General features: G+C 40.5%; 1 protein-coding gene and 2 long non-coding RNA genes across 3 annotated transcripts in view; 1 reads left to right on the top strand and 2 right to left on the bottom strand.

Annotated features, from left to right (window-relative positions):
• Window positions 1-44: 44 nt before the first annotated feature.
• On the bottom strand, window positions 45-4154 carry LOC130181191 (uncharacterized). The gene is made up of 3 exons (XR_008829536.1): window positions 4021-4154; window positions 3729-3863; window positions 45-1515 (listed from the first exon to the last, which is right to left on the bottom strand). It is a non-coding gene; the product is annotated as an uncharacterized LOC130181191 (long non-coding RNA).
• loxl4 (lysyl oxidase-like 4) lies at window positions 4047-25840 on the top strand. The gene is made up of 14 exons (XM_056395077.1): window positions 4047-4353; window positions 5208-5509; window positions 5593-5807; window positions 12752-12790; window positions 13202-13415; window positions 13525-13702; window positions 18216-18370; window positions 18463-18630; window positions 19046-19208; window positions 19299-19542; window positions 20621-20736; window positions 21055-21191; window positions 23827-23938; window positions 24033-25840. The coding sequence occupies exons 1-14, from the start codon at window positions 4047-4049 to the stop codon at window positions 24101-24103; spliced, it is 2421 nt and encodes an 806-aa protein (XP_056251052.1). The 3' UTR covers window positions 24104-25840.
• LOC130181190 (uncharacterized) overlaps window positions 7867-27300 on the bottom strand; it is a 44389-nt gene continuing 24955 nt past the window's right edge. The window contains exons 4-5 of the long non-coding RNA XR_008829535.1: window positions 12208-12279; window positions 7867-9009 (exon numbers count right to left, since the gene is read on the bottom strand). This is a non-coding gene — a long non-coding RNA (uncharacterized LOC130181190). The remainder of the gene's footprint in view (window positions 9010-12207; window positions 12280-27300) is intronic.

Genomic DNA, 27300 nt, shown 5'->3' on the forward strand with positions numbered 1-27300 from the left:
GTATAGTTTTCCTGACCTCCACAAGGCGGCAGTGTTGCACTTGAAAAATTTTCACTGAAATATGTCAGCAACTTAACCAGCATATGCAATGACTTTTGGACCCCACTGTACATTTATCTTTTTTTGATCTTCAGAAATCAAGACATTGCTCTATATCATTCCTCATGCTCAAAACCTTGAAGAAGTAAATAAAAGCAGGCCAGGCCCTTTAGTGTGTGTGTGTGTGTGTGTGTGTGTGTGTGTGTGTGTGTGTGTGTGTGTGTGTGTGTGTGTGTGTGTGTGTGTGTGTGTGTGTGTGTGTGTGTGTGTGTGTGTGTGTGCCTCTCTCTGTGTCTGTTTGGTTTGGTGGTGGTGGTGGGGGGGTATGGTAACCCTGTCATCACTGGAAGCAGACACTTGTGTGGCCAGCATGAAAGTTGAATTAGGGAATCTGTAACCACCCAGACCAGTGGGAGATGGAGACATGACTTAACATTACTGAAGATGTGTGGGAAAAAGCAACCATTATGCCACAGATGACATTTTGAATAGAGAGAAACTGAGACCTGATGCCATCTGTGAGTGCATGTAAAGTCCATGCAAGTGGGAGATCGCTTGATGCTGAAAAATTAAAAGGGACACTTCACTGATTTTACACATGCAGTTTAGATTACTCATCAAAGTGAGTAAGAATCAGCCTGTGAAAACAATTGTATAAAGTCTATAAAGTTTAGAAAATAACCCTGATACTGGGTTTGTTAGGGTATATAATGCCAACACTACATTTTAACCCTATTTTATATAATTTTTACCTTATATTATTCCTTCAGGTTAAGGCAAAGATGGCCTTTGATGCTCAATCTACTGAGATCAACCTCTATCAACAGAAGTCCTGCAAACTTTATAGAATGTCCTCTATACAGTTTGTGCCTACATGCTACTGTAGCCAGTATGAAAGTAAAAGCATTATAAAAGCCTGTAGAGACGGCAGTGGGGGTGAGCATGAGGAGGTGCTGTCGTTTGAAAAGGCACTTGTTTATTGTTGGAGAGCGTGTATTTATTTCATGCCTCCACAGATTGTGGGTAAGGGCAGAGCCGACTTGGTTGGCGTAATTAGAGAGGTGGAGAGGGAGAGAGAGAGAGAGAGAGAGAGAGTAAGGGAGAGAGCTCTGCCACAGAGAGCTGCTTCGCTCAGATACTCTCAGCCCTGTGAGCCCTCCAAGAGTCCTGTAACTCACTCTCTCTAGCATACACCCCCACTGAGCTGTTAAGTATTGACACACAGGTAGGGACACCTGTCTAGTCTAGTTTAATTAATCTGATATGCAACACACTTTATAATGGAACGATGTCACACAGCAATGATATTTATATTTTTAACCTTAACGCCCCTTTTTACTTTTTTTTTTTTCTTACCTCTCCCTGTCGACCTTGAAGATCCCTCTGATTTGGCCCAGCTAATAGGGGGTCTGCTCTTCCTGTTCGGGTTTACCAGTCAGGGAGGGACCACCATCCTGCCACCCAGTTACACCATCACTGGCACACACAAACATCTCAATTACAGCTTCAAAATTTATATGTGTGCACACAAACACACTCATACTGTATGTAACGTATGATTCTTTTTGACCCTTCTGGAAATCTGCATACGAAGTGCTTTTTATGGCCATGGTTGGCGTTGGCCGTTTTATGCCTGTGGATGTTTCAGGTCCTACCTCCCCTGTCATGATTGTAATTTTTCATGTCTATGAATAAACTTTGCTGCCTTAAAAAGGTGCCCACTGAGGTTTACTTGAAAACTGAAATACAGTTTATCAACACAACACCCTGAGGCCAAAAATTTCCTGGTAGCTAAATTTATCCTGAATCCTCCTGAAATGACTCAAAAAATAAATAAACAAGTTTTAAACATGTAGAAAGGTTTTCGCAGACATCTGGAGGAAACTGGATCGGGACTGAGCACTCAAGTGACCCCAGCTTGAAATCCATAAACAGGACTTTTTCCTGCTTTTTTTAATCTGAATCTACACTGATTAGTTAAACCTTTATGTTCTCTATGCCATGATGATAGGTTAGACTGTAGTAACACACTCATGGGCAGGGGCAGTATGGTATATTCTCATCGGTCACGTTCACCATGGCTACGGTGAGGCTGAGCCTAATTTAGAATTGGTGGTTTGCGGCAATCTCAACAAGGAAATATCTACCCTGTGGTATAGGGAGCTTCTTTAAGACACTTGGAACGTGGTGTTTGAAACTATTCTGGAACCAGAGTCCTTCCTGTTGGTAGCATTTACACACGTTTAACCTAGGGTTGTGTAACACTGAACGCACAGTTGTGTAAAGCATCATCCGCCTATCAGAGACGAGAGGTGTAGAGAGGCCCAATCAGAGTAAACACTCGATTTGATGATGAAAATGGGTTCCATTATGTATGAAGTCCATTTCTGCTAAACTACTAAACACACATCCTGAAACGAAGATGAGTCTTGCTGTTGCTGGAGACTAATTTGTCAAAAATTCACCGTCAGACTCATTTATCTGTGAGGAACGACTGTCCCATGTTTCATCTCAGACCTAATTCAGCAATACATAAAAGTATTCATCCAATATTATACAAATGTCAGCAAAGAAAGAAACAGAATAAGTTAAAATGACAAATCTCCCATCAGTGGTGGCAACCTAGTAATTTGATATTTTTGATTTTATAGGAACATTGTTAGAGCATTATATAATAGACCAGCCATATGTTTTGGCACGTGCATTAATACTTATGTATGAGCGAAAAGGAACCTAGAGGGAAAGAGGAGGGGGGAGGAAGGGCGGGAGGGAGGCAGGGAGGGATATAGGGAGAAGGAGGGAAGAAGGGAGGATTGACTAAGGAGAGCATTTAGTAGACACACTCCTTCACTCAGGCACTCTCCCCTAGGCAGTGACGTCCACCACTGCAAACATTTGCTGCCTGCCAGGTGAGTGAACTTTCACCTTACCTTCTCCTTTTACATTTTTTCTTGGTAAAGAATAATTGGAATTTAATTTTCTTTAGATTTACATATACATATGCATCTGTCTGAAAGTGTAACAGGTGTTTAGATACAGGCTTAGGTTGCTCTTGTCCTCTCTTGATTCTTTACTTTGATTAGATTAATTTTAAGTCAGCTGTAATACTGCCAAAGTTCAAACAGAAAGAGGAAATGTTTGTTTTAAATTTTGAATTAAGTAGCAATTAAGTATATGGCTGTATGCAATAGAAGCTATTTTTTTTTCACTCTGATTTACTAAAGACTTGCTTGTTGTTGATTTGTTCCTTTATAATTTTATCAGCACAACAGAAAAATAGATGTTGTATATTTTCTGCCGAGTGTTGTCCTGTGGCCTGCAGTGATATAGTGTATCAGTGTCTGTCTCCACCGCTGTCTTCTTGTTTAACTATGACACTTGTTAACCTCCAGTAAAAACCTGCCTGTTTCTGTCTGGGTAGTTAGCCTTGGGGGATGTTTATTCACGGAATTGCAATACAAACGTGCGCTGTTGTGTCTCTAATTATATGCCTACGTTTGACATGAGCGAAAAGTATGCGTTTTGGCTCCCATTGTATCATTGAAACATTTACGCTGCAGCAGTTAGTAAAATCAAATGTCGGACTACAAAACAATTCAAGTATCTCTCTGACTGTCTACACTCAGAGCTTCCTTTCTTGATGGGTAAAGAGCATGCTGGTGGATGTATTCAGCCACTGAGCAGACTACCTGACATTTTTTGTCCAGAGGATGTCAGCGTTGGTCCATTCAATAACCATGCCGCTCAGGGTCCCGTCTGACTGGGCTGTTTGAGGAAATACTCACTCAGTCTTTATGCATGGTAGTTTTAGTCACAAGGGGTATCTGGAATTGATGAAGGGAAATTAGCATGTAGCTCCTTGATTTACAAGCCAGTTAAATGACTCTACTGGTCAATTTAATATAAATCAATAAAATAACTTGCCATATCTAACTGAACAAAAGTAGAACAAACTAAATCATGGACTATTTCAACCTTTACCTGCAGGCCCCCTCCTCTCAGTCACGATGACCCGCGCCCTCTGCTTTAGCTTCCTCCTCCTGCTGTCCCTCTGCCTCCCCGCTCGTGCTGAACCTCGGCGGACCACATCCTCTCAGCGCAGGTCGGCTCGCGCGCCAGCAGCCAAGGTGCGTTTGGCTGGCAACTATGCGCGAGAGCCGCACGAAGGACGCGTGGAGGTGCTGCACAACAACACCTGGGGGACCGTCTGCGATGATGAAGTGAACATCAAACTGGCCAACGTGGTGTGTCGAGAGCTGGGTTTCCAGGGCGGCATAACTTGGGCACACAGCGCAAAGTATGGAGAAGGAGAAGGTGAGAGCACTTCCTCTACCGAATTACATTTATGCCACTTTTAATAATCAGAAATTTTACTGAAGAAAAGTCAAATGTCACCTTATTTTAGTTGGCCAAAGCCAAGGCCATGACATTTTGTCGTGTTAGCAGGAAACCAACAGGTGTAATTAATAATATTAATAAGGGCTGCAGTCCATTTAGCTTTACTAGTTCACTAGTTTCAGAACCCTGCTACTATGCATGCTAGCACAATGCCTTCTGGCACACTTAATAGATGAGATGTCTTAGGCTCAATGGCAGGCATCCATACAGGACCAATTTATCCCAACCTATCGCCTCCAAAACTTCCATGCTACAGTGTGCTTGTCCCACAACTCATTAAGTGTATGCATGGCTTCATGAAAAGACCACCAATTAAGACATAACTAGCATCATAAAGTGACAAAGATAACTTGTTGTGGGATTGTAGTCTACATCTTGTTAAGGTCGCCTGGCAGGCTGGCAGAGCAAATATATGGGCCGAAAAAGGGCATTTGTTTTAGAATAATAACAGCATTCACTTGCCAGAGTTGTGCAACACTTGCTGTGGTTTATGGACATTCTTTACTGCTGCTTTTAAATCCAAATTACAGAGAAGGTTGAATGGATTCAAGGAGCAGGATCTACAGCACCCTGCCCTGTAAAATACTGTGTATCTACTGCTAAACACACCGCTAAGGTGCAACCCTAAATCAGCCTGCCAGTAAAAGTCAAGTGTTAGGTGTTTAGGAACTGATTCAGGCCCTTGTGTAGATGCATTGCCCGGTCTGACTATTGAACAAACAATGAAAATCACAATGAATGAAGTAATGAATTGTTTATCCATTCACAAGGCCCAATATGGATGGATAATGTACGTTGTGATGGCACAGAGAAGTCCCTGAAGGACTGCAAACACAACGGTTGGGGAGTGAATGACTGTAAACACTCTGAGGACTTGGGGGTGGTGTGCACCACTCAGCGCAGGCTGGATCAGACAGCCAGCAGAGGTGCCATTACCCCTGCCAGGCCCAATGGCAGCCCCGCACCTCAGTGGCAGGGTCTTGTGGACACCCGCAGGCATCCAGGATATGGATATTATGGAAACGGACATCCATATGAGATCCCCAGGTTCCAAAGACACCAACTCCACCAGGTACAGCAGTTCACTTCTGATACATCTCTGTGTTATTTTTAGAAAGACATGTGACAGTAGATGTGATATGTATTTTCCCCTAGGGTCATAGTAAAGTGCGAATTGAGGAAGTCCGTCTTCGTCCCATCCTCATGGCTACCAAGAAGAAAAACCTGATCACAGAAGGTGTGGTGGAAGTGAAGCATGCTGGGAGATGGAGGCAGGTTTGTGACATGGGTTGGAGTCTCAACAGCAGCCGGGTTGTGTGCGGGATGCTTGGCTTTCCAGAGGCGGCTCAACACAATGTTAAAACATACAAGTGAGTATGAATGTCCTTTGCTGCCCTCTCCTCCTCTAGGAACAACACAATTTACCTTTATGAACTAAAGTTATTAGATTGCAAAACATGTGGCTGCTGACTGTAGCTCAGAAGGGCAACATGCTATGCCGTTCGCACCATTGTTTGATGAACAAGAACAAATCCTGAAGAAGAAAAAACACAACAGTGGCACCCCGTTTAAAGCAACTTTGAATAAAGGCCTTTCATTGGCCTTATCTTCCTCCCCCAGCTACTGTCCCTCTTTACTCCCCCTCCCATCCTAAGCCTCAGGATGATGATAAAGGGATCCCTGTCCCCTCTTTTCTGCCCTTTCTCTACACCTCTCTCTAGGCAAATCACCTCTTCTCACCTCATTGCCTCTCTCTCACTCTCGCTCCCTGTGTCTCTCTGATGCTATCTTCAGCTTGCAGGTCTCAGACAAACAGCCCCACTTTAACTTTTAGATTCCCATGCCGAGGTGTAATATCACTGCTGATTGTACTTTTAACTGTCCCATCGATACCATGTGTGCAACTGAGTTCACTATTGGAGAGTGGGATGAGGATCTTTTGTGAAGCGTCTGGTCTTATTGGCAGGGCAGCCTCTGCAGACTTGAGTTAGCCATGCATCTCTTCACATGTAATCCAACAGTGTGTGTGGCATGCTGCCACTCTGTGTGTGTGTGTGCGTGTGTTGCCTATACAGCACTTAATTTTGGTGCCAGTACCAACACAGTAATTCTTTCAATATTTTCTTTAAGGAACATAGAAATGTTAAAATGTTTCATTTTCGTAACACAAAGTAACAATGAGAGAACTATAAATCGCACACACACACACACACAGACACACACACACACACACACACACACACACACACACACACAGTTTCTGTACTTTTGTCACAGTTTTTGATACTGATGTTGCAACTTAAAAGAATACCTTGACAGCAGTTTGGGAAATAAGTTTGCTTTCTTGTCAAGAGATCATATATGGTAAATATGTAGCTGGAGCAAACTGGTTAGCTTAGCTTAGCATAAAGACAGGAAATAGATCGGAAAGAGCAAGCTGGGGTCCTTCCAAAGGAAATAAAATATATCTACTGGCACTTGTAAAACTCATGTAGAAACATGTCAAATGTCATTTTCTTAATTCATATAAAACACAAATTTAAGTAAAGATGTCAGTTCGGCCAAGAAATAGCCCAGAACAGCACCAAGGAAAAGGGACAAACTCTACACTTCGCCAAAAGTCAAACTTTTCCCCTTTAAACACGTTGAGGTTCAAGACCCTGCTCCACCATGTACATGCACATACACTTGTGCAAACTGTCTGAATGACACATGTGCTTAAAGACTTGCTTTAGATGTCTCCTTTTGCCCCTTTGACACACATCTACATTTCTTCTCCTGCTAAAAAAACATTGGCAGTGGTTTTTGGGAAGGTTCTGCTCTTAAACCACAGGAGGACCACACATTAGCAGAGAATTACTCTATTGCTATTATAAGAATGAATAGTGTCTGACCATTTTCTGTCGTCAGTGGAAGGGGGACCTAGTTGGATCTTGCTCCTGGAGAGCTTCTGGCTCTAGGTGATTCACAGTTTAGCTATTTCTTTCCTATCTTGGCGAGGGTTATTCTGACTCAACTGGCGACAGACCGCAACATCTGCTCTGTACTCTAGGTGCTAGATCCCTCAAGCTACTGCTGCTGTAACTGTTGAGGGGGTAGCTTATTTGTTTTATAGACTTTTCTAACTTTTTATTGACTGTACAAACTGCTCCTATTGGAGCACACACACCCACACCAAAGGGATTTCTGCATTGCCCTTGAATTAAGCTATCTCTGCTGAACTCAGTATTATTGGGAACACAGTGAAGCTATAACTGGATTCTATTGTTGTAGGAGGGCATCATCAGGCATCATATCTTTGGTAATAAAAGGTCCTCAGAATGAGCTGTCGTTGAACAGCCTGGCCTGACTCTGTACATGGTCTGTACAGCATTATTTATTAAAGCAAGGCTTCCCCGCATTGCAGGAGTGATGCTTTCATGCCTCTCTTCGATTTTCTATCGCAGTACAGATTCGACATTTAATGCAAAGAAGGGGAGATGAGAAGTACAAGTAAAAGCTGAGTGAGGAATTACATGGGTAGATTTGAATGGCTGCAACAAGAGATTTGGCTGCTCACCAAGAAGAGAGATATGACAAAGGACAGGGCTGCTGTAGCTTGAAGGGCTTGGAGTGAAGCCTGCAGGGAAGCTGTTCACTGGCTGTTTCAGGATTTTGTTTTTACATCTCCCTCTAAGGTCAAGGAAAAGACACTTAAACAATAGCACTCCTGCTTTTTTAGTCTGACCTAAGCCACAACAGAGTGGATAATACTATACATTCAACAAATCTGCTTGTAAATGTACAGTGAAAAGTTTGGGCAAACGTAAGCCATTATGTCAATTTTTATTGTGTGTGTAAAATATAAGGCTCTGGCATGTAGGCGGTTGTGACTTGATACATCTTGGTTTGCCTGTCCTTCTTATGACCTGGTGTTTTGCTGAAGCCTCAGGCGTTATACTGGTCTGAACCACGATGATGTGTTTGTATCCAAATCTGTACCTGTTTTCTATGTCCACAGATGCTTATTTGTTCTCTCTCACTACGTGTTTTTGACTGATTCAAGGTGTACAAATGCCTCAGTGTCCTATAGCTGCCAGTTATATACTAGTTATTTTACAGCATTTGGTTTCTAAAATCAAGATGGAACCTAATCTGTGTTGTTGTAAATGAGATGTTTATATACAACCAACATTAACCAGAAGACTATTTGGAAAACAGTTCATTCTGTTTCAGCCTGGACTTATGGGTAATTGTAAGGATCACACTCTGAAATTGCCACTATAATTATAATTACAAAATGTGAGCAAAGTCACAGAAAAATTGTTGCATTTGAGACAATAAAATGTTCAGTTGCCATGTAACATCTTCCACTTTACCAGTTGCCAAGACAGCTTAGGATTGTATTGCATGGTTTGACCAAATTTAGCTGGTGACACTCCCCCCGTTTCTCCACATCGCTCCAAGTCTCTCAGTCCATTCTTAGAAATCCCCGACCATGCCATGTCTCTCGGCTCCCTGTGTCTCTTGGACGAGACTCTGAAGATGCTGTAATTACAGGTTGGTCAGGACCAAGGCTCTCCGGGGTTTCTGCTGAGAGTGAAAAAACACCCCCAATTATAGCTGTGTGTGTGACAGAGAGAGTAAGACAGAGTTAGCGTATGAGGATGAAGTGAGTAAGAAGAGAAAGAGGAGTCGGAGAGAAAGAACACGAGCAGCAGTCAGACGAGCCAGATTTTCGCTTGCTTGTGTGAAATATGTCCAATTACAGCTGCGGTTTGCAGCGCAGCCCGCTGTGTCAGCAGCTATCTGTCTTCCTCTGTCACTATAGTGATTTTGGGACTTAAATGGCATTTTATGTTTAATTATGTTTCAGCTGAAAATTTCATATGATGAGGGTATCATTTCCAGGCTTTTGGGTGACACTTTGTGTGACCAAGTCTGGTCTTCCTGTCTGATGTCTTCGTGATCTTCCTAAATGACCTTCTCTCTAATTTATTTTTCCCATATTTCAATTACTGTATGCATGCCAGTGGCTTTTTTGTGCCAGCTTTAAAAGCTGAGTTGAAGCACAGTGAGTTTTATCAGTCTTTTCTACATGCAAATATTTAGCAACTATTTGACATACAAAATTGTTTTCATAGATACAAAGAAATACAAAGAAAAAGAAAATATTTTAAAAGGCTTCAATATGATGAGAAATAATATATTTTATCTGCACCTTCCTTTAAATTTTATTAGGTCCACTGTTTACATGACTTCTTCATGTGTACTGCAAAAACAAATATTATTATATATTATTATTTTTAGTTACATATTTATTTATATTATATTTATGCTGCTGTAGAAAACATTTTTTTTCCCAATTTTCATATATCGCTAGGATCAGATTAAAATAAAAGATTATACTAAAACAAAAAAAGTATAAAAGTATAAAAGTTATCAGTGTAAAAGGATTTTACACTGATAATATGTTCCCAAGCATCTAAAAGTTATAGTGTTTTCTGCTGAGAAAAGATACTAGTCACTGATGTTTACAGTAAACAAGGTCTCTCTGTGGCAGGAGGAGTTCAAAAATATGCTTCAGGTGGTACAAATGGGAAAAATACAAATGCTGATGTGATTATGAGCTCCCTCAAAGTGATAAAAAAAATTATGAAAGAGTTTATGTTGACAATGCAAATGGTATTTTAAATCCATTTTATTTAAAAAAAAAAAAAAAAAAAAGCGTCAATCAAAAAAAAAACCCATTGATTTTGTTTTTAACATCAAAACAAGAAGACAGAGAAATAACACAAGTGAGTAGTGTGAGTGTGATAAAACCCAAACAGTGGTGTAATGTCTTTTAACAGGCTGGTGGGACTCCCTATCATTAGCTTCTGTTCACTTGGCTCCACAACAAGTGCTGCATACAGTGTTTGGTTAAGCAAGGCTGATGAATGCTATGGAGGTGGAAAACAAACTATTAGTGAGGCTGTCTATACTCACATGGTATTAGTTATACCCTTCATACCTAAGAGAAAGACCTTGTTTTAATTAATTTACTTATATATTTAAAAAGTGGTATTTATCCCTTTTGAATGAAGTTCAACATTAACAAACAGTGCTATAATTCAGTCAAATGAAAGACCTGAGAGTATCATTTATAGCCTGTGTAGTAGTCCTGTTGGTTTCTGAAGAGGGAAAATGGTTAGCTGATTGGTCTGTGGTGAGGTCACAAACAAGTCACAGACATCTTTGCCTTATGGGAAAATGTGTGTGTGCATGTGTGCGTGCGTGCGTGCGTGTGACATGTTACTGCGGAGCCACATGGTAGACACATTTAAGATATTTTACGAGTGTAATTCAAGACACTCTAAACAATAAGTGTTAAATTCTATACAATGTGTCAGTCACAATTACAACCAGTCTCGTGACATCGCTTTATTTAGAACCATGCAAGTGTTTTAAAATTATGGGATTTTTCTGCCTCATCAACTTAAATGTTTGATATAGCTTTGAAAGATAGCAGGCAAGGCTGGTTAAGCTGTTGAAATTTCATTTACAGATGTTTATAATTTAAGTACGTCACTGAGCTCCTCAGAGCTTTATTTGTGTTTCAAATGGGCCTGAGAAATGACCTCAAGTCCATTTGAAAAGTGTTATTCCAAAATAGCATCTGCATTTTGCAAAACACCTCTATTTGCAATATGATTGCTGAAATGAACGTATACTCATTTTCAACAACTCATCGTTAAAGTATTTTCCCTTACTTTTCCAAGTACTAATATTTTTGATGAGAGGTCTCTTCTGGCGAGCATCAGGAAAAAAGTTGTTACGTGATTTTGGAAAGTGTACAGTTAGCAGCCCGTGACTTCACGCAACCATCGACATAACATCATGTCAGTGACAATGCCTCTCTTGATTCCAAGACTAAGGATCAGTTTGTTTTCAATGTTCCCTGCCTTAGCTTTACGGGAATGTTTAGAGTTCATGTCAGAAATACAAATATTGACCTGCCTGTGCTTTCTTCACTGTAGCCAAAAAAAGCCAGAAAACCATTTGAGCATCCCACACCTGCGATGCCATGCCGGATGTAAAACTCTGTAGAAATTACACTTGAAAAGAGCTGTGTGTGTGTGTGTGTGTGTGTGTGTGTGTGTGTGTGTGTGTGTGTGTGTGTGCGTGTGCGTGTGCGTGTGTGTGTGTGTGTGTGTGTGTGTGTGTGTGTGTGTGTGTGTGTGTGTGCGCACGTGTACGTATGCTGTAGTGTGTGCATCTCTTGAGTGTTTAGATGTAATTGATGTGAATGTCGGTGACGGTGCATGCACTTTGCAGTGGTTTGAGGATGTCCTGGCATGGTCTGGCACATCTGCTGTGTGTGTCTGCCAAGAGAACAGAAGGCTTTCCTCTCCATCGCTCTCAAGTCAGCCCAACTACTTGGTGCATAAATGTGTCTTTGGATCTTGCATTTCTCAGACATGCAGTGCAGCATGTGCCAGAGTTTTTGTTTGTATATCGTGCTTGGTCAAACCCTGTTTTCCCAGAAATGTTGTACATCACTGATGTTGAATGTTATGATTTTTTTGGACTGTGAGTGGCTTTGGAGGTTAACGACATAGTTCAAGATATCTTGTTTGTTTTCTTTTATCCTTTTATAGTCCTTACATCCTGCAGTTGTGTACAAATGTCTGTTATATTGCAACAAGCAATACAAAAGTCTTATATTCAAAGGGACTTTGTTAGTTTATGTAATGTAAAGGTGGGTAATTTGGATAAAATTACCCAGCACATTCCTGTTGCAACACTTACCCTTGTGTTGGTGGGTACGGGAAGCACTGTTGGCTTATAGCTCAGGAACATATGATACACTGGCCACTTAATCTAAACACAAACACAGTAAACACAGTAAATAGCAAGCAGTTCACACTCCAGATGGAAATATACTGTCTGCTACTCAACCTATAAAATAAGAAAGAGAGACAAAAAATTCTGAAAGAAATCAAGAACAGTTAACTCTTCCACAAACAATACCAGCCGCCACCATTGCTGTACCTAAATTTACACACACCATGAAACAACATGCACAGCTCATTTCTGGTGTGTTACATACAGAAGTCATATTTGGAGCTGTGTGAGTCATTCTTCTGATAAAGTCAGTGGCTGAGCTGTAACTATTTTAAGTCGTCACCAAGTACTACTCACTGTGGCAGAAATCCCTCTGGTGTGGCCAGGTTACATTTAAAACAAAGCAGATGCTACACTTGTGTGTGTGTGTGTGTGTGTTGGTACCTTAGCAAGTACACACAGACCTGACAGAACTAACATCCATCTCTGTTCTTTTGTTCTCTTACAGGAAAATATGGGATACCAAGGTTGCAGATCCTTCAACAAGGTAATAAAATGTTTCTTAGCCATATTTGACCATTTTATAACTGAGATACTGGCAGACATAAAAAGTTTAATTTCTTTTAAATGCCTTGAAAATATTTTTTTTTCATTTAGCTCCTTACTGTGACTGATGGGATCTGACACAAACACAAAACTCTCAGAGTTTAGCAACATGTAAATCAAAATGTGATTAAAGTTGTGGGGTTGTTTGTTTTGTGTTGCCAGCACAGTAAAATCTGATCAAACCAAACCAACATAGTCCTGATTAAGCAGATTAGCTCAGTTTTGATTGTTTGTAAACAGTAAGTAAGGATTTTTTTTCCAGCCACAATGTGGATTGTTTCTAATTGAGTCATAAATATTTAATGGTATTGAGAATTATAAAAGATTTAAAGCTCTCTTCTCTTCTTTTCAGATTGAGCGTCATGGCAAAGAAGAAGGGATTCTGGGTAGAAAAAGTTCACTGTCTTGGAACTGAGAACACCCTGTCAGAGTGTCTTGCGCAGCTGTCAATCTCCCGTAACCCCACCCCTTGTAAGAATGGGAGACATGCAGTAGTCAAGTGTGTACCAGGACCCCAGTTTGCTCGCATGTCCTCAGGAAGACCCCAGGCTCCTTATCCAGTTGTGGTAAGATTATTAAAGTTAGGTCTACACAAGCACAGCACAAAACAGTGTGTTTAGAAACTGCCCGTAAGAATAAGCTAAGTTATATTCCCTTTCCCTTTTCCCTGTACAGCCTGTGCGTCTGAAGGCAGGCCCCAGGTTAGGTGAGGGCCGTGTGGAGGTGCTCCGAGATGGTAAATGGGGGACCATTGTGGACCATATGTGGGAACGAACTGCAGCCAGTGTGGTGTGCAGAGAACTGGGCTTTGGTACGGCCAAGGATGCCCTGCATGGAGCCTTCATGGGTCAAGGTGAGAAATAGAGACACAACTTAGGCTGGAAACTCTGCAAAACTCCACATTTAATCTAGCTCTTTTAAGTCTGCAATTTGGATATTTGAATGAGTTTATCTTGTATCACGTTATTCCAGAGAAGACAGGGAGACTTTGCCCGTCTTTTGCTTATCACCCATCTGCCCTGACTGATCAGATAATGTATGGACACGTGTGTTTGTCTGTCTGTCTGTGTATGTTACCTTGTGAAGCTGCAATGTCTTGATTGCAGTATCTCCAACTATGATTACGTGACTCCTGTGCCAGGGCTACCAGCTGCACAAGACAACGCACATGTGCACACATACGCATTCACACACAAAGTGAAATACTATAAGCCATGTTGGGTTTTGTGGTGGTTCAGTATTTGGTAACTAAAGCCACAGACATAATCTTGCTAACTTCAAGCAAGCTTTTCATTCACTCACTGAGTGCTGTGGTCTTTTTTCCTTTGATTTCAAATTTTCAGCCTTGGTGACACACAGGTTCAGTCAGTATCCAGCTGTGCCAGTGGTGTCCCCACCCCTATGAGATGTGAGAACAGTTTCGCCATTCCTCAGGCTAGAATGTAGTCTCCAATCATGCTGATCAAGATGAGATGAGGGAGGACAGTCTGCTAGTTTAGCTGTGTAGTTGATCATACATAGGATATTTTTGTGTTTGTTGGATTTTTTCCCTTTTTACCTTTTATCTTCTTAAATAAATAAATAAATGGGTTTTCTGTAGGTAACGTCATTTATTCTACCTTTATTTTTGCTGAATGTCACAGAACTAAAATCTAGTTTAGTTGGCTTTCTAAGGGGACTTTTATTGCACCCGGCGTCTGGTTTCAATTAGCTACTTTAATCGTTGGGTCATGGTTCAGGTTCAAAGGTGTATAATTGTCAGGAGAAGCCAAAAAGCTTTCAATTTTGTACCTAGAATAGGTTTTGCCGAATCTAACCACAAAGCTACATTTGTGTTGCAAGCGTGCAAGTGCCAGCATGTGTACATCATGCATGGTCGTGTGTGTGTGTGTGTGTATGTATGTAATAAAATCAGCCTCAGAATTAAAACATTAAGATGTGGCTCTGCAGCTGCAGTTTGGTTTGACAAATGGCAGGTTTACCCTCCGCTTCATCTTATATTACTCACGTCTGACTCCTGTGTAATGTATATAAACTATTTTAATTAAACATTCAGTAGATGTGATTAAATTGGCATTAAAAAAAGGTAGCAACATGAATAAAACAAAATTTATCTATAAATGAATATGAGTGATTCTTACAGTGTACACAGCTTGCTTAGACTTATTTTTGACAATGATGATGATAATGATGATGATGATGATGATGATATGTACCTGTTAAGGCACAGTAAGTATATATAACGGTAAAATATATAATTTACAATTTGTAGCAGTATATATTTCAGTGTTACAGTCTTACTGCACAGTTCATATTAAATCACTGATTTAACTGTTCATCAGAGTGGTGGTCTGTGGAGAGAAGAGGTTTGTGTGCCTGGTTGTATTGGCATATAGTGTTGTGTAACATCTACTAGGATGTGAAGGGTCCGCTGTGATTTTTCTCTGCCTGTTACCTGACTTGTGATACGTGAGATGCGGTTGTTGGTGGAGAGAGAGAAGGGTAGTGGGGCGAGTACATCTCCTTGGGGCGGTGCCAGAGTTTTTAAAAAGGAATTCAGCTGTTCATGTTCTATTCTTGAAATGAAGCAAATGCTGCTTTGTCACATTTTAGAGCATGAAATACAATAGAATTATGACTGAAGTAGCTTCGGAATGATGCAATCAAATACACAGCTCCACCAAACTGTTTTATTATCAGCTTTTATCATTATTGTACCAATGAATGTGGGGGACATATGTGTAAATCAGCACACGCTCTGATCAATGTCCACCTTCACCCAGCCTGTTGGCACTTTGAGCTGCTGCACATACATGAACTAAAATAGCAGGTGCCCTTGGAAATGACCACACAGCCTGTGCGCCCAAGACCTACTGCTTTGTGTTTGTTGTTGGACTTGCACGATTAAAATAGGGCCCTAACGCACCTCACATACATATACTGTACGTACATACTCTCTTTTCTCTCAGACACCCACACACACATGTGCATGCACACACACAGTACAGGACTCTCCCTTTTTTTTATGTCTCACACTTACATATATGCTGCCACTGCAGGATGATTGGACTTCAAAGTCCTCTCACAGTTTCCTTTCTTTAACATGCAGTTTCTTTGACATTTTACTGGGACATATAATTTTCCATGTGCTCGAAGGCCACATAAACACAGGCCTATACGTTGATGGAAAAGGCCAAAATTACACACTCTGATCAGACAAACTCTCACTGAGAAAGACGTTCTGAAAGATTGAATTATTAATTCAAATTTAGTTTTGTACAAATGTTTAATTTGTGTACGCAGTTAATTTCTCTTTAAATTATTATCTCTCAAAACACATCAGCATTTTGGGTTAGATGGTAATACACTCCTCAGGTACACTTGCTTTCTGACAGTACATGAGAAATAACTCCTCATGATTTCTGTCAAGTCTTGTAGCAATAAGACCCCACAGGAGAGCGCTGAAATATTTATGATTAGCAAATGTGATAAAGGTTGTAGTCAACTGGCTGTTTGGCTGGAAAGGGCGGTAGACAGTCTGCAGGTAGGATACTGTCTTGTAGTCTCACTCATCAGAGTTGTCGCACATATACACTTAACTATGTCAGCTTATAACTTATTAACAAGCTTTGAAATCCTGTTGACAAAGGAAACATCATTTTGATGCTGGTTGGCTTCTACTATACTACTAAAACTGACAGGCAGGCACATCTATTTACAAACTTACATTATTTAGCACTTGGCTGAGGAACTGATTGAAAGAGACGTTCCATGAAAAGAAAAACACAACTCACACTACATTAATGTGCCTAAAATGGAGTGTAATTTCAGAGAGGAAAAGAACAGGGTTTCCCTTGTAACCACTAACCAACTATTTGTGCTATTCTCAACAAGAATGTGACCGATCTTACCCTTTTCCATCCCCTAAAGCGAATTTTTCTAATCTGTCCAAATGATCTCCGGCATCTGCCAATTCTAATTATATGGTAATCAAGCTCAACCTATGTCTTGTAAATACTAAATTTAAGATACCGCATTTATATTATGCCCCATTATTGCTCTCGTAGCTGCTGTCATCCTTAGACATTTTATGCTGAAGTTTAAGCCTCGATTATTTAGGAAATTCAAAATGAAGAAAAGCTATGTTCAAACTCCATCTGCCAATGATCTAACTCCCGTAATCATTACATTTATCACCATCAGTGTGTTAAATTACAGGGACAATGTTTCTATTTCCTTTCTTGACCAACATTGTTATTTTACTGTGTAATTCTTCCTGTGAAGTACATATACTGTACATATAGTGCACTATACTACATTAGGGACTAAAACACCCTGAATGACTGTGTTTATGTACAGTGTATGTGGCCAGTTTTTGGAATTTATTTTGGGTTTTTGTGGATTTCCCAAACTAAGGTTTAAATACAGCATGTCACTGTTCATTTTGAGATCCTCTCGAGGCCCCATGTTTGCCTTGATAACTTAAACAGTGGAAGTTTGGATCTAGTTTGTGGCCTGACCATTTAGATAGATACGGAAGTGGTTTAGATGTGTCTTTTTCATACATATGAACCCACGCATGGTGACCAGTATGGTAGCAGGCCTACAATCTACCAAAACCAACACAGGGACACATTGGGTTAGGCTGCAATCTGGTTCCTATCATTTCAGTCATCTTCCTTTTCACTCTTCTTTGTTGGTTTTTCTCTCCTTCCCCTAGTTTTTGTGGTTTTGGTTGTGTTTATTTCAATACTACCCTATTTCCAAGTTTGCAGTTTGTGACTTTTGTTTTAAGCAAACACTGAAGCCATGGTTTGTTCTGTGTTTTCACGATTATGGCTGCAGCCGTTTGTTTTCAGAAAATCTTAAGCTTTTTTTCCACCATCTTCTATGTTGTTTAGGATTATCTGGTTTTACACAACAAACAAAAACTAGTGAAAGTCTTTTATTTTGTTGACACAGATTTGGCTTTATTTGTTCACCCAGGGTGGTGGACTGCACGCAGTGTTGTTGTTGTTGCACCAGAAGCAACAGAATGGCGGTAATGAGGTGTGACAGATGCCCAAAGTAGATGTTGGTGCTGCTGCTGCTTTGCTTGCAGGAGCATTTTGTCATGACAGATAGGAACTTTTCATTGTTGGATTAAAGTAGAGAAAGCTCATTCACATGAAGGGATTACAGAGCCTCACTTGTATGTGTGTGTGCGTCTTTGCGTGATAACGTCTGCTAATGCCTGTAAATCTACAGTGGGTGGCCCCAAACAACACACCGAAAATGTTTAGTTCTGAGCATGCTCCTCTGGTTTCCTTGCTTTATTTTTGTCAACATAGTCTTTAAATCTACCACATCTTTTCCTCCTCCTTCAGGTACAGGACCAATCCATATAAACAGTGTCCAGTGTATGGGGTCAGAGCGCTCCATCCTAGACTGCTACTTCCAGGAAGTCCAACCATGGACATTCAAACACAGTCAGGATGCCTCAGTACGCTGTAACGTCCCTAAGACTGGCATGGAGAACACGGTACGAAAATTACACCATCACAAGACATACACTTACCAGGTTTCACTGATACCACAGCGTTCATTTAATCCCTTTAATCTAATGGATTTTAGGTGCGGCTTGCTGGTGGTAGAGTCCCATCAGAAGGCCGTGTGGAGGTGTTGATGGAGGTTGGAGGTCGTAAGCGCTGGGGCTCTGTCTGTAGTGAGAACTGGGGCATCAACGAGGCCATGGTGGTCTGCAGACAGCTCGGTCTGGGCTTCGCTGCCAGTGCTCATCAGGTAACAACTCCCCAACCAACACGACATCCATAACTGACAATGTTGCAGCAAGCATTTCATTGTAGCGCCACCCTTTAGCCTGGGTAATTTTGAAAATGCCGCAACTTACGTCAACAATTTATTATCAATGTCTTATCATTAGTGTCTAAAGAATTGGCATAATGTCCTGAATAAGAAAACAATGCAGCACTCACACCTCTAAACCAATTAGTGTAATTTTGAAAATGTCAGACTACAGTGGTCGGAGGCATCAATCTTTCAAGATTTGACAAAATCCCATCAGCAGTGTCTGAGTTATTGACGAAAGAACAAACAAATCCATTGTCACAACCCCTGTATTCACTGTGGTGGACAATGAGCTATGGTACTGATCACTGACAGAAAACCTGACAACCCCAACCCTCTCCTTTTACAGGAGACCTGGTACTGGACCGGTGACCCAAATGCAGCCGATGTGATTCTCAGTGGAACCCACTGTGTGGGCACAGAGCTTTCAATTCAACAATGTCGTCGCAACAACCATGTCCATTGTCCTCGCGGAGGTGGAACTAAGGCTGCTGGGGTCAGCTGTTCGGACAGTAAGTTGAACCATCTTCCTGTAGTTACCCATCTTCTCCTCTGGTTCTGTTTGAATCCTAACATAACCTCTCACATCTGACCCGCCTCAGCGGCACCTGACCTCGTTCTGGATGCCCAGTTGGTCCAGGAGACAGCCTACCTAGAAGACCGACCCCTCCACCTGCTAACCTGTGCCAACGAGGAGAACTGTCTGTCCTCATCTGCTGCCAGGATGAACTGGCCTTATGGCCACCGACGCCTACTGCGCTTCTCCTCTCGCATCATGAACCTGGGTCGGTCCGATTTCAGACCCAAAGCTACAAGAGAGAGCTGGACGTGGCACCAGTGTCACAGGTATAGCATCCCTGAAGAGTTTACAGAGGAGTTTGGTTGCTTGGGTGTGTTGGCTGCTGAAATAAAAAAAAAGAACTACTTAAATACTTGCTATATGTGGGATGGTGTAGTTGCCTTTGTGGTCATTCTAAGTGTTTTTGGGAAAACTGTGGTTTAGAGTGTCCTGAATACAGGTGAACTGTGGTTTTTGGAAGCTGTAAATATTCAGACAAACACCTGTTCTTGGTTCAAAATTGCTCGTACGTGCATTAATGACATAGCTCCTTCCATGTTGAGTAATTTGAGTTATATTTAATTTAATTGCATTCAATTACTACCAGGAAAGAAAACATACTGAAGTGTGATCTCTGCGCCAACGGCTCATATGGTTTGACAAGTGGTCTGCAGGTAGCGTGCAACATGAACATTAGACTTAAGAGCGTTTGTCTGTCACTGGGCCTCAGCAGCATTTTGTCCGTTAGTTGTAAATAGATGACATATTGTCCTCAGGTCTTCTCTTAACACATTCCACTCTGCCTCTCAGCTTCCTCCCATCAGTATGTCGGTTTCTTGTCAGATAACGAGAGCACTTTCAGGCCTGTCGTCATGAGAGAAGAAGGAGTCATTTGAAGCCCACAGTATTGGCTGTGTGAGATTTGTCTCAGTAAGTTATGGGTGGCCTGAAACAGTGTTGTCGTCTCTCCAGATTCATTAGCCGCCCTGCAGAACATGTCTGTGGAAATGACGGTTGAACCAATTCAGTTACTACAGGTCGGGTGTAATACAAAGTACAGGGTAGCCCACGGCCAGTCAGGTACACCTCAGTTTGTTACAACAACACATCAGAGCTATGGATCTGTGTTTCAAAGCCCCCCATTCACCCAGAATGAGTACACAGCACAACCAAGCTGGTGCTAAAACAAGCTTCTGTGAGAGGTGTTACGGTGACACCCATGCTCATGTTCAAGCAGTGAGGTCATTAGCCTACAAGCCATAGGGAGCCAGTGTTCAGTTAGTGTAAATGCACACTCTCATACATGTACAGACACACACACACACATACACACGCTCACCTGGACTTTACCCTCTGTTGTCCTAGGCACTACCACAGCATCGAGGTGTTCACACATTACGACCTGCTGACTCTGAATGGCACGAGGGTTGCAGAGGGACACAAGGCCAGTTTCTGTCTGGAGGACACGTATTGCCCTGATGGTAATGTTCACCACTATTCATGAGTCCCAGTCAAATACTCTTTCCCATTAGGGACAGGAAATTAATATCAGTATTTCAGCTACGGCTATTTAGATTTTTACTTTGTGGTTAATGTATTAGATCGCTGCTGTTGTTTGTTCACTCTCCATTTACTTGTTATATTATTGATGAAATGGCTCATATGAAAAAGAAGCATTCACATGTAGTCTAACACAATTCAAGGAAGCTCTTAAAAATAACAGGGAGTGCCAAGCATTAAATTAATTTTGATGTTGTGATTGATGATGTTGTTGGTGTGTGTGTGTGTTAATGTGTTAGGAGTCCAGAAGCGGTTCTCTTGCTATAACATGGGTGACCAGGGCATTTCTGTGGGCTGCTGGGATACCTATCGCCACGATATCGACTGTCAGTGGGTTGATGTGACTGATGTACGGCCAGGAGACTACATCTTTCAGGTCAGAAGTAATTTCATGTCAAAAGTCAAGTACTGTTGACTTTGTGTTTAATATGACATTTTGGGAAATTTTATTTCTTATTTTGCTTTCTTGCTAAGCGGGTTACAAAATACAAACAGCTTCTTAGCTGGGTGCAGTAACCTCCTGAATACTTGTCTTCTGGAGTCTCCACTAAGTGTATAACAACCTCAGAGTAACAAGAATGTAGCCAGCCCAAAAAAATAGCCAGACACGTAACCCCCTTAAAGAAGCTCAATGTGACATCTTTACACTTATGTTTTTGTACAGGTTAAAAAAACAAAATATAGTATGCCAATTAATGAGCTTAAGAGGGTCTGGTAGGTAGATTTTGATACTTGTGGACTGGGGCAGGCTTCCCCCCGTTTCCAATGTTTCTGCTGAGCTAAGCTAATTAACTATAGCTTTATATTTAACATACAGGTATGAGAATGGTATCAATCTTATCATTTAACTCATTTAAATCAGATAACATATTTCATGAAATGTTTAACCATTCCTTTACGGCCAAAGTTTTAGTCAATAAGAAAAAGGTTCTCAGGTTCTCACTTGACTGGTCGGGGTTTCTGTCTATTTCAGTAAAACCCTCTGACCGCCCTCATCACAGTCATCACCTCAGCCATTCCTCTGTCTGTCATTACTTTGACCGGGGTCAGTCAGTCGAGTCATTGTGGTTACTAAACTAAAACACATCAAGGACTCCATCTCCTATTATCCTCCATTTCCAGTTCAGACTGCTGATCCCACCATGGTATGCAGCAGTCTTCAGATCTTAGTATGCTGCCAATTACATCCCAGCTGTTGACAACCAGTTACAGTGCAACTCACTGTCTGATAATTACTGCTGTTACCCATTTTGTATGAGAGGTCACACTCAGTCTTTGTAATTACACTTCTCTACTCTCCATTGAAGATGGATATTTAATTTACTCATAATAGATGTGACACAAATATATAATATATATAAACGCATGTGCCAATTGGATGTAATTTAAGCATGTTGAGCAGGGTGTAATTATAAAGTGGTAGACTGCTACAGGACAATGTGGAGGCAGAAAGAGAGAATGAATGATGGATGAAGACAGAAATGGAGTTGAAATAAATGAGAGAAAGGAACTGGAAGAACTGCTGAAGGTGAGAAGGTCAGCGTCATTTGAGGAGACAAAAGCAGCACAAAAGGGTCATAACCAAATTTAACAGAGAATAAGAAGACAGAAAAAGAGAAAGCGCAAAGTAAGCCAAGCAGGGAGTCTTTCATTTATCTAGTAAAGTGCAGATGATGCCTGACATTTCTGATCCTGGGCTTTACACATAGATTCAGCAGGCCTACCCTTGAACCACCCAATGCTAATGAAACACACCAATTACCCAAATTAACTATTGCCTCACTTTAGTCAAGCAGCACCTAGTCCCCCTTCCATTAAGAACGGCTAATTTGCCACCAAGGAATTTCTCCTGCCCTGTTTTTATTTTTATTGCCACTTTCTCACTGAGCAACACATTCTGCCTCTAAACCAGCCCCCTGCAAAGGCCTCATACACACTGGTCCAACACTGTAATTTACCCTGAAAAATGAAGAGACAGTTTTTGTGCACTCACTAAGTTTTTTAAAGTTTTCTTTCCTTTTTTAGTGTAGTGCACGTTCCTTCTCCCTGTAGCTGTTTGTAACCTGTACTTAAAGTGGGTGTAGCAGTTTACAGAGCAGCTATTAGAGTAAATGGCTTCTCAGTATTATCACCAGACCAGATTAAGAGAATGGTAGTATCAGCAGTTATAGAGCTGCTCTTCAAATGACAGACTATTAGAACAGTGTATGGCAGCACTCAAAATAAGGCTGATTTCAGACATATAAACATGCTTATGCATAACTACTCTGTTGAAACAGACTTCAATTACAGGCTAATTCAGTCCTTATTATTGCATACCTATGTTGGAGTGAGGAGCAGAGCAGATTTCTTCTCTGCCAGAGCCGGGGGCTACACTGTGGTAAAACCACATTCCATGAATCGCAGCTGTAAAGTTGCATAATTTCTTACACAGCCAGCGATCATGTTTTGTGTGCGTCTTTGTTAGATGTTTTCATACAGGTTATAAAATATTTTACAATGGGCTTTCCTTAAACATCTACCAGTATATTCCGTACTTACATAACACATTGTAAAAGTGTTTTGCCACCACATGTATGCTCAGTAGTAGACTACCAATTGAACATCATTCCAATGCTAAGTTCACAAGCGAGTACTATATGGTGTATTTATCTTTACAAATAGCAATATTGTATGGAAAAGTCATCCAGCTTTTTATAGATGAGAAAGGGGTTGACTGTAAAAACAATACCAGCCATGAGTGCTGTTTAATAACAGGCCCTCAATTTTACATCCAACTGGTGTTTATTTTAAATGGCTTTCTCAGTGTGTAGAGAGAGGAGACTTATTCCTTGTCTGTCCATGAGCCTGGCCAGCTGAAGATACAGTATTACATGAAAGTGGAAAAAAAACAGTAATAAATTATGTTTGTTGCAGTGATGAAACGTATAACTGCAAGTTCTACGGTCAGAAACATCTGTTGTGATACTGCATCAGCTTATTGTCAACAGTATGATTGTGTCGTTTTGCAGGTGGAAGTCAACCCCTCTATGGACATGGCTGAGTCTGACTTTATGAACAATGTCATGAGATGTCGGTGCAAATATGACGGCCACAGAGCTTACATGTATGGATGTCATGCAGGTGAGGACAGAAAACCCTTCTCCTCTTTCCCTCCTCATCTTCATTTCTTCCCTGTCATTTGTTATTGATATTTATGCTCTTTTTGCCCTTATAGGAGATGCATATAGTGCAGAGATTGAAGACCTGTTTGAGCACCAGCGGCAAATCACCAACAACTTTGTGTAGCCCATCCCAGGACTCAGTACGAAGGCCTTCCAGTGGGGCCCAGAGAATACTCAGGGTGGGCTGAGGTCGATGGCCCTAGGCCCTTGGGACCTTAGCACCCACAATAACAGAGAACACACAAAATGGTGCCTGTTCATCTCCTCAGCAGATGTGGATAAAATATTCATAAGAGAATCATATCAGAGAAGCGACCAGTGCAGAGACTCCATTCTCAACTCAAACAGCTGTTGACAACAAGAGTGGAACAGATTGCTCAACATGTTTTTTACTCTAGTCACATATGATATTGGATATTGTTTCAGACTATACTGATTTTTGTGAATGTGGACTACTAGTAACTGAAGTTAGTTATTCAAAACATATAGGTATGAAAGACGTTAATGTCGCTATAACTAATGTGTAACAAAGACAATGGAAAAATGTGTTGGGAAATCTTGTTCCCATGCTAAAAGAAACTAAAATCTGAGAAAAAAATAATAATATTGTGACTTGGTAATTTCTTTTGCAAAAAGATCATTTAGATCACTTGTAGCAAAAAGTTGGCATTATTTTTCAAATTCTTCACTAACTGGATCGTTTGTAGCTGTTGCGCTTTTACATTACTTCAATATTGGTGCTCTTTGCCAATACTGTATGTTGTTATACTAACCTCACTACATTTCAGGTGAACAGTGTTGTACAATGCATTTTGGGTCTCTTTTTTACAGATAATTAGGTATTTTACTATTGCTTTGGTTTGAACAAAATCATTGTTTTATAAAAGTGTAGTCGTGCTCTAAAAGTTTTGCTTCTCATCTAGAATAGGTAAGAAGAGGTCAAATGATTTTTATGGAACAAAGCACTTTATCTTTTAAACATCAGTATTCTAGTTTTGCCCCCACACCTTTATTTTTAATTAGCCACCAGATAGATTTTTAGGGTGTTTATCTAAAAAAAAAAATACTTTATTGTGTTTTACATTTCAGAAAGTGAAATATAAGGTTTGTGTTTAGTTTTCATATTAAGTGTACTATTTATATTGTACCTTTATTTATTCATGGATTCACACTTACATAGCATGCTCAGTGAAGAGTTTGTTAGCTTGCATTTAATTAACAATACTGAATATTTCTTTTTTGTTTTTCAGACATAATTAACCAGGGGGAAAAACATTTTCATAAAGTAGTTACAGGACTATTATTATTAGAACATACCCATGATGCGGATGATTAATTACTGACTTATTTTATTTTAGTTATTAAAACAAGTGGAACGTTACAGCTTTTCTCTTCCAGCCTCTGTAATGGGAGGGAAGACCATGCTGACAAAACCACTGTATTGTGGTAGTCAGGCAGGCTGGGTTTTGAGAGCATATAAAAAGCCTTTTAATTATGTCTGTTTGGGTTAGACATAAGGTTACGGTCAAGGTTAGGGCTATAGCATGTGCTTTATAAAGAAACTATGGAATTGTTACTTGGAAATCTAGATTTCCAACTTAACACAAGCTACAAGAAAGATTCTGAGAGATTTAGTGAGGGAGATGGTGACTGAAAGAAAGAGTGAGAAAGTAAGACAGAAGGATAGAAAGGGATGAAGTTTGGAGAAAGACTTATACAGACATACAGTTTTTTATTTTACTACCAGAGCTGCCTTTTTGTAGGCAGCCATACAGCGACCACAAGCTGGCATTTTCAGCTCCCCAACGAGAACAACATGTTTGTCTGGGAGAAAAAATAAACTCCTTGATTCACGCTTCAACAGAGTAAACAGTGGCCTTATTTTTCCTAAAGCTCAGCCTGCTAAACTGTATCTTTCTCCACTTTTTTCTTTGCTGTTTAAGTAACTTTTTTAGCACCACACCAAACCATGATGCAACCCAACTTTCTTTACAACATTGGACTTGTGTTAATCATGTTTTACCCCATTAATGTGTTTAATGTGTTTGGCTTATTGTCTCAGCGGTTGAACCTGTTAAGATGGTGTCTAATAGACAGTTTCCAGGACGCGTGGTGGAAAGGACACGTCACTCATAAAGGCTCATGTAGACTTATTAATTTCTTTAACAGATTGTCTTCCTCCTCACTGGCCTTTATGATTTTGACTCACCAACATGATTTAAAGGTGTATCTTATTAAAATAACCTTTTATAATCATACACACCAGGCCAAACTATAAAAACTGTTGATATAAATGTTAGCAGATAGAGCTGAAAGTCTAAAATGAGTGTTTGCTGATATACTTTTCTTTGTTTTGTGCTTATGTACAGTTCCTATTGACATATTACCATGGTCTATTCTGTGTGTTATTTAAAATTATATGACATTACATAGCTTCCTTTGGTTCATAGTCACCACTCTCATCATATTACTGTATTTGTACCCTTGCTATAACATAGCACTGGGATGTTGTTTTCCATGGCCAGTTACACTTTTATTTTGTCTTAAACACACTGAGAGTGTGCACTACGTGGTGCTTATCAACAATTATATTCACTGTGCTCTCAGGGACTTTCACCTCATCTCAAGAGTAAAAATAATTTTTAATGTGATGTGATTTAGGTTCTTTTAGCTGTGATGCGAACATGATGACACCAAATGATCTTATAGAAAGTAACCTGTACCCATGTTTATTTTGTTGGTAAAATATTTAAAGGTATGAAGGTGATAAGCTTTGTTGGGTTTTTTGTTGAAGAAAGTTATGATTAACTGTGGAAAGACACTGGCTGAGTCAGAGGCAAATTTCAGTTAAAGAACAAATCACAATGCATTCATTCATCATTACTGTGAATCAATAAAACTTCATCACATACTAAGCTGTCCTCTGCTTCCTGCCTCCTTCTTGCTGTTAATGCATGACACTGCAGAATATTGGTTGTTGAGAAAGTGTTTTCTCTACATCAAGAACACAGGAGATGCTGCATGATGCATAGCATTTTCCTTATTTTGTAGGAAGATCTGATCTGACCAAACTGGAGCACTTTACTGGAGCACTCTGGGCTCTTGGTTTTTAGACACTTACAGCCCGGTGGAATACTGGGGCTTTATTTTACAAGGTTCCACTAAAATGACTAGGCTGCCCAAAGATAACCCTCTCAAGCTTTTAGTTTTCTGTGACTTAATCCTTCACAAACACTGCCCCTCTTGGGAACCGAGAAACGGCCTCGCTATTCCAGAAACGAAAATACACAAAAGTGTCCAGGAACTAATGACTAAATTCAA

This window comes from Seriola aureovittata, chromosome 14 (assembly GCF_021018895.1).
Source record: "Seriola aureovittata isolate HTS-2021-v1 ecotype China chromosome 14, ASM2101889v1, whole genome shotgun sequence".
Classification (NCBI taxonomy): Eukaryota; Metazoa; Chordata; class Actinopteri; order Carangiformes; family Carangidae; genus Seriola; species Seriola aureovittata.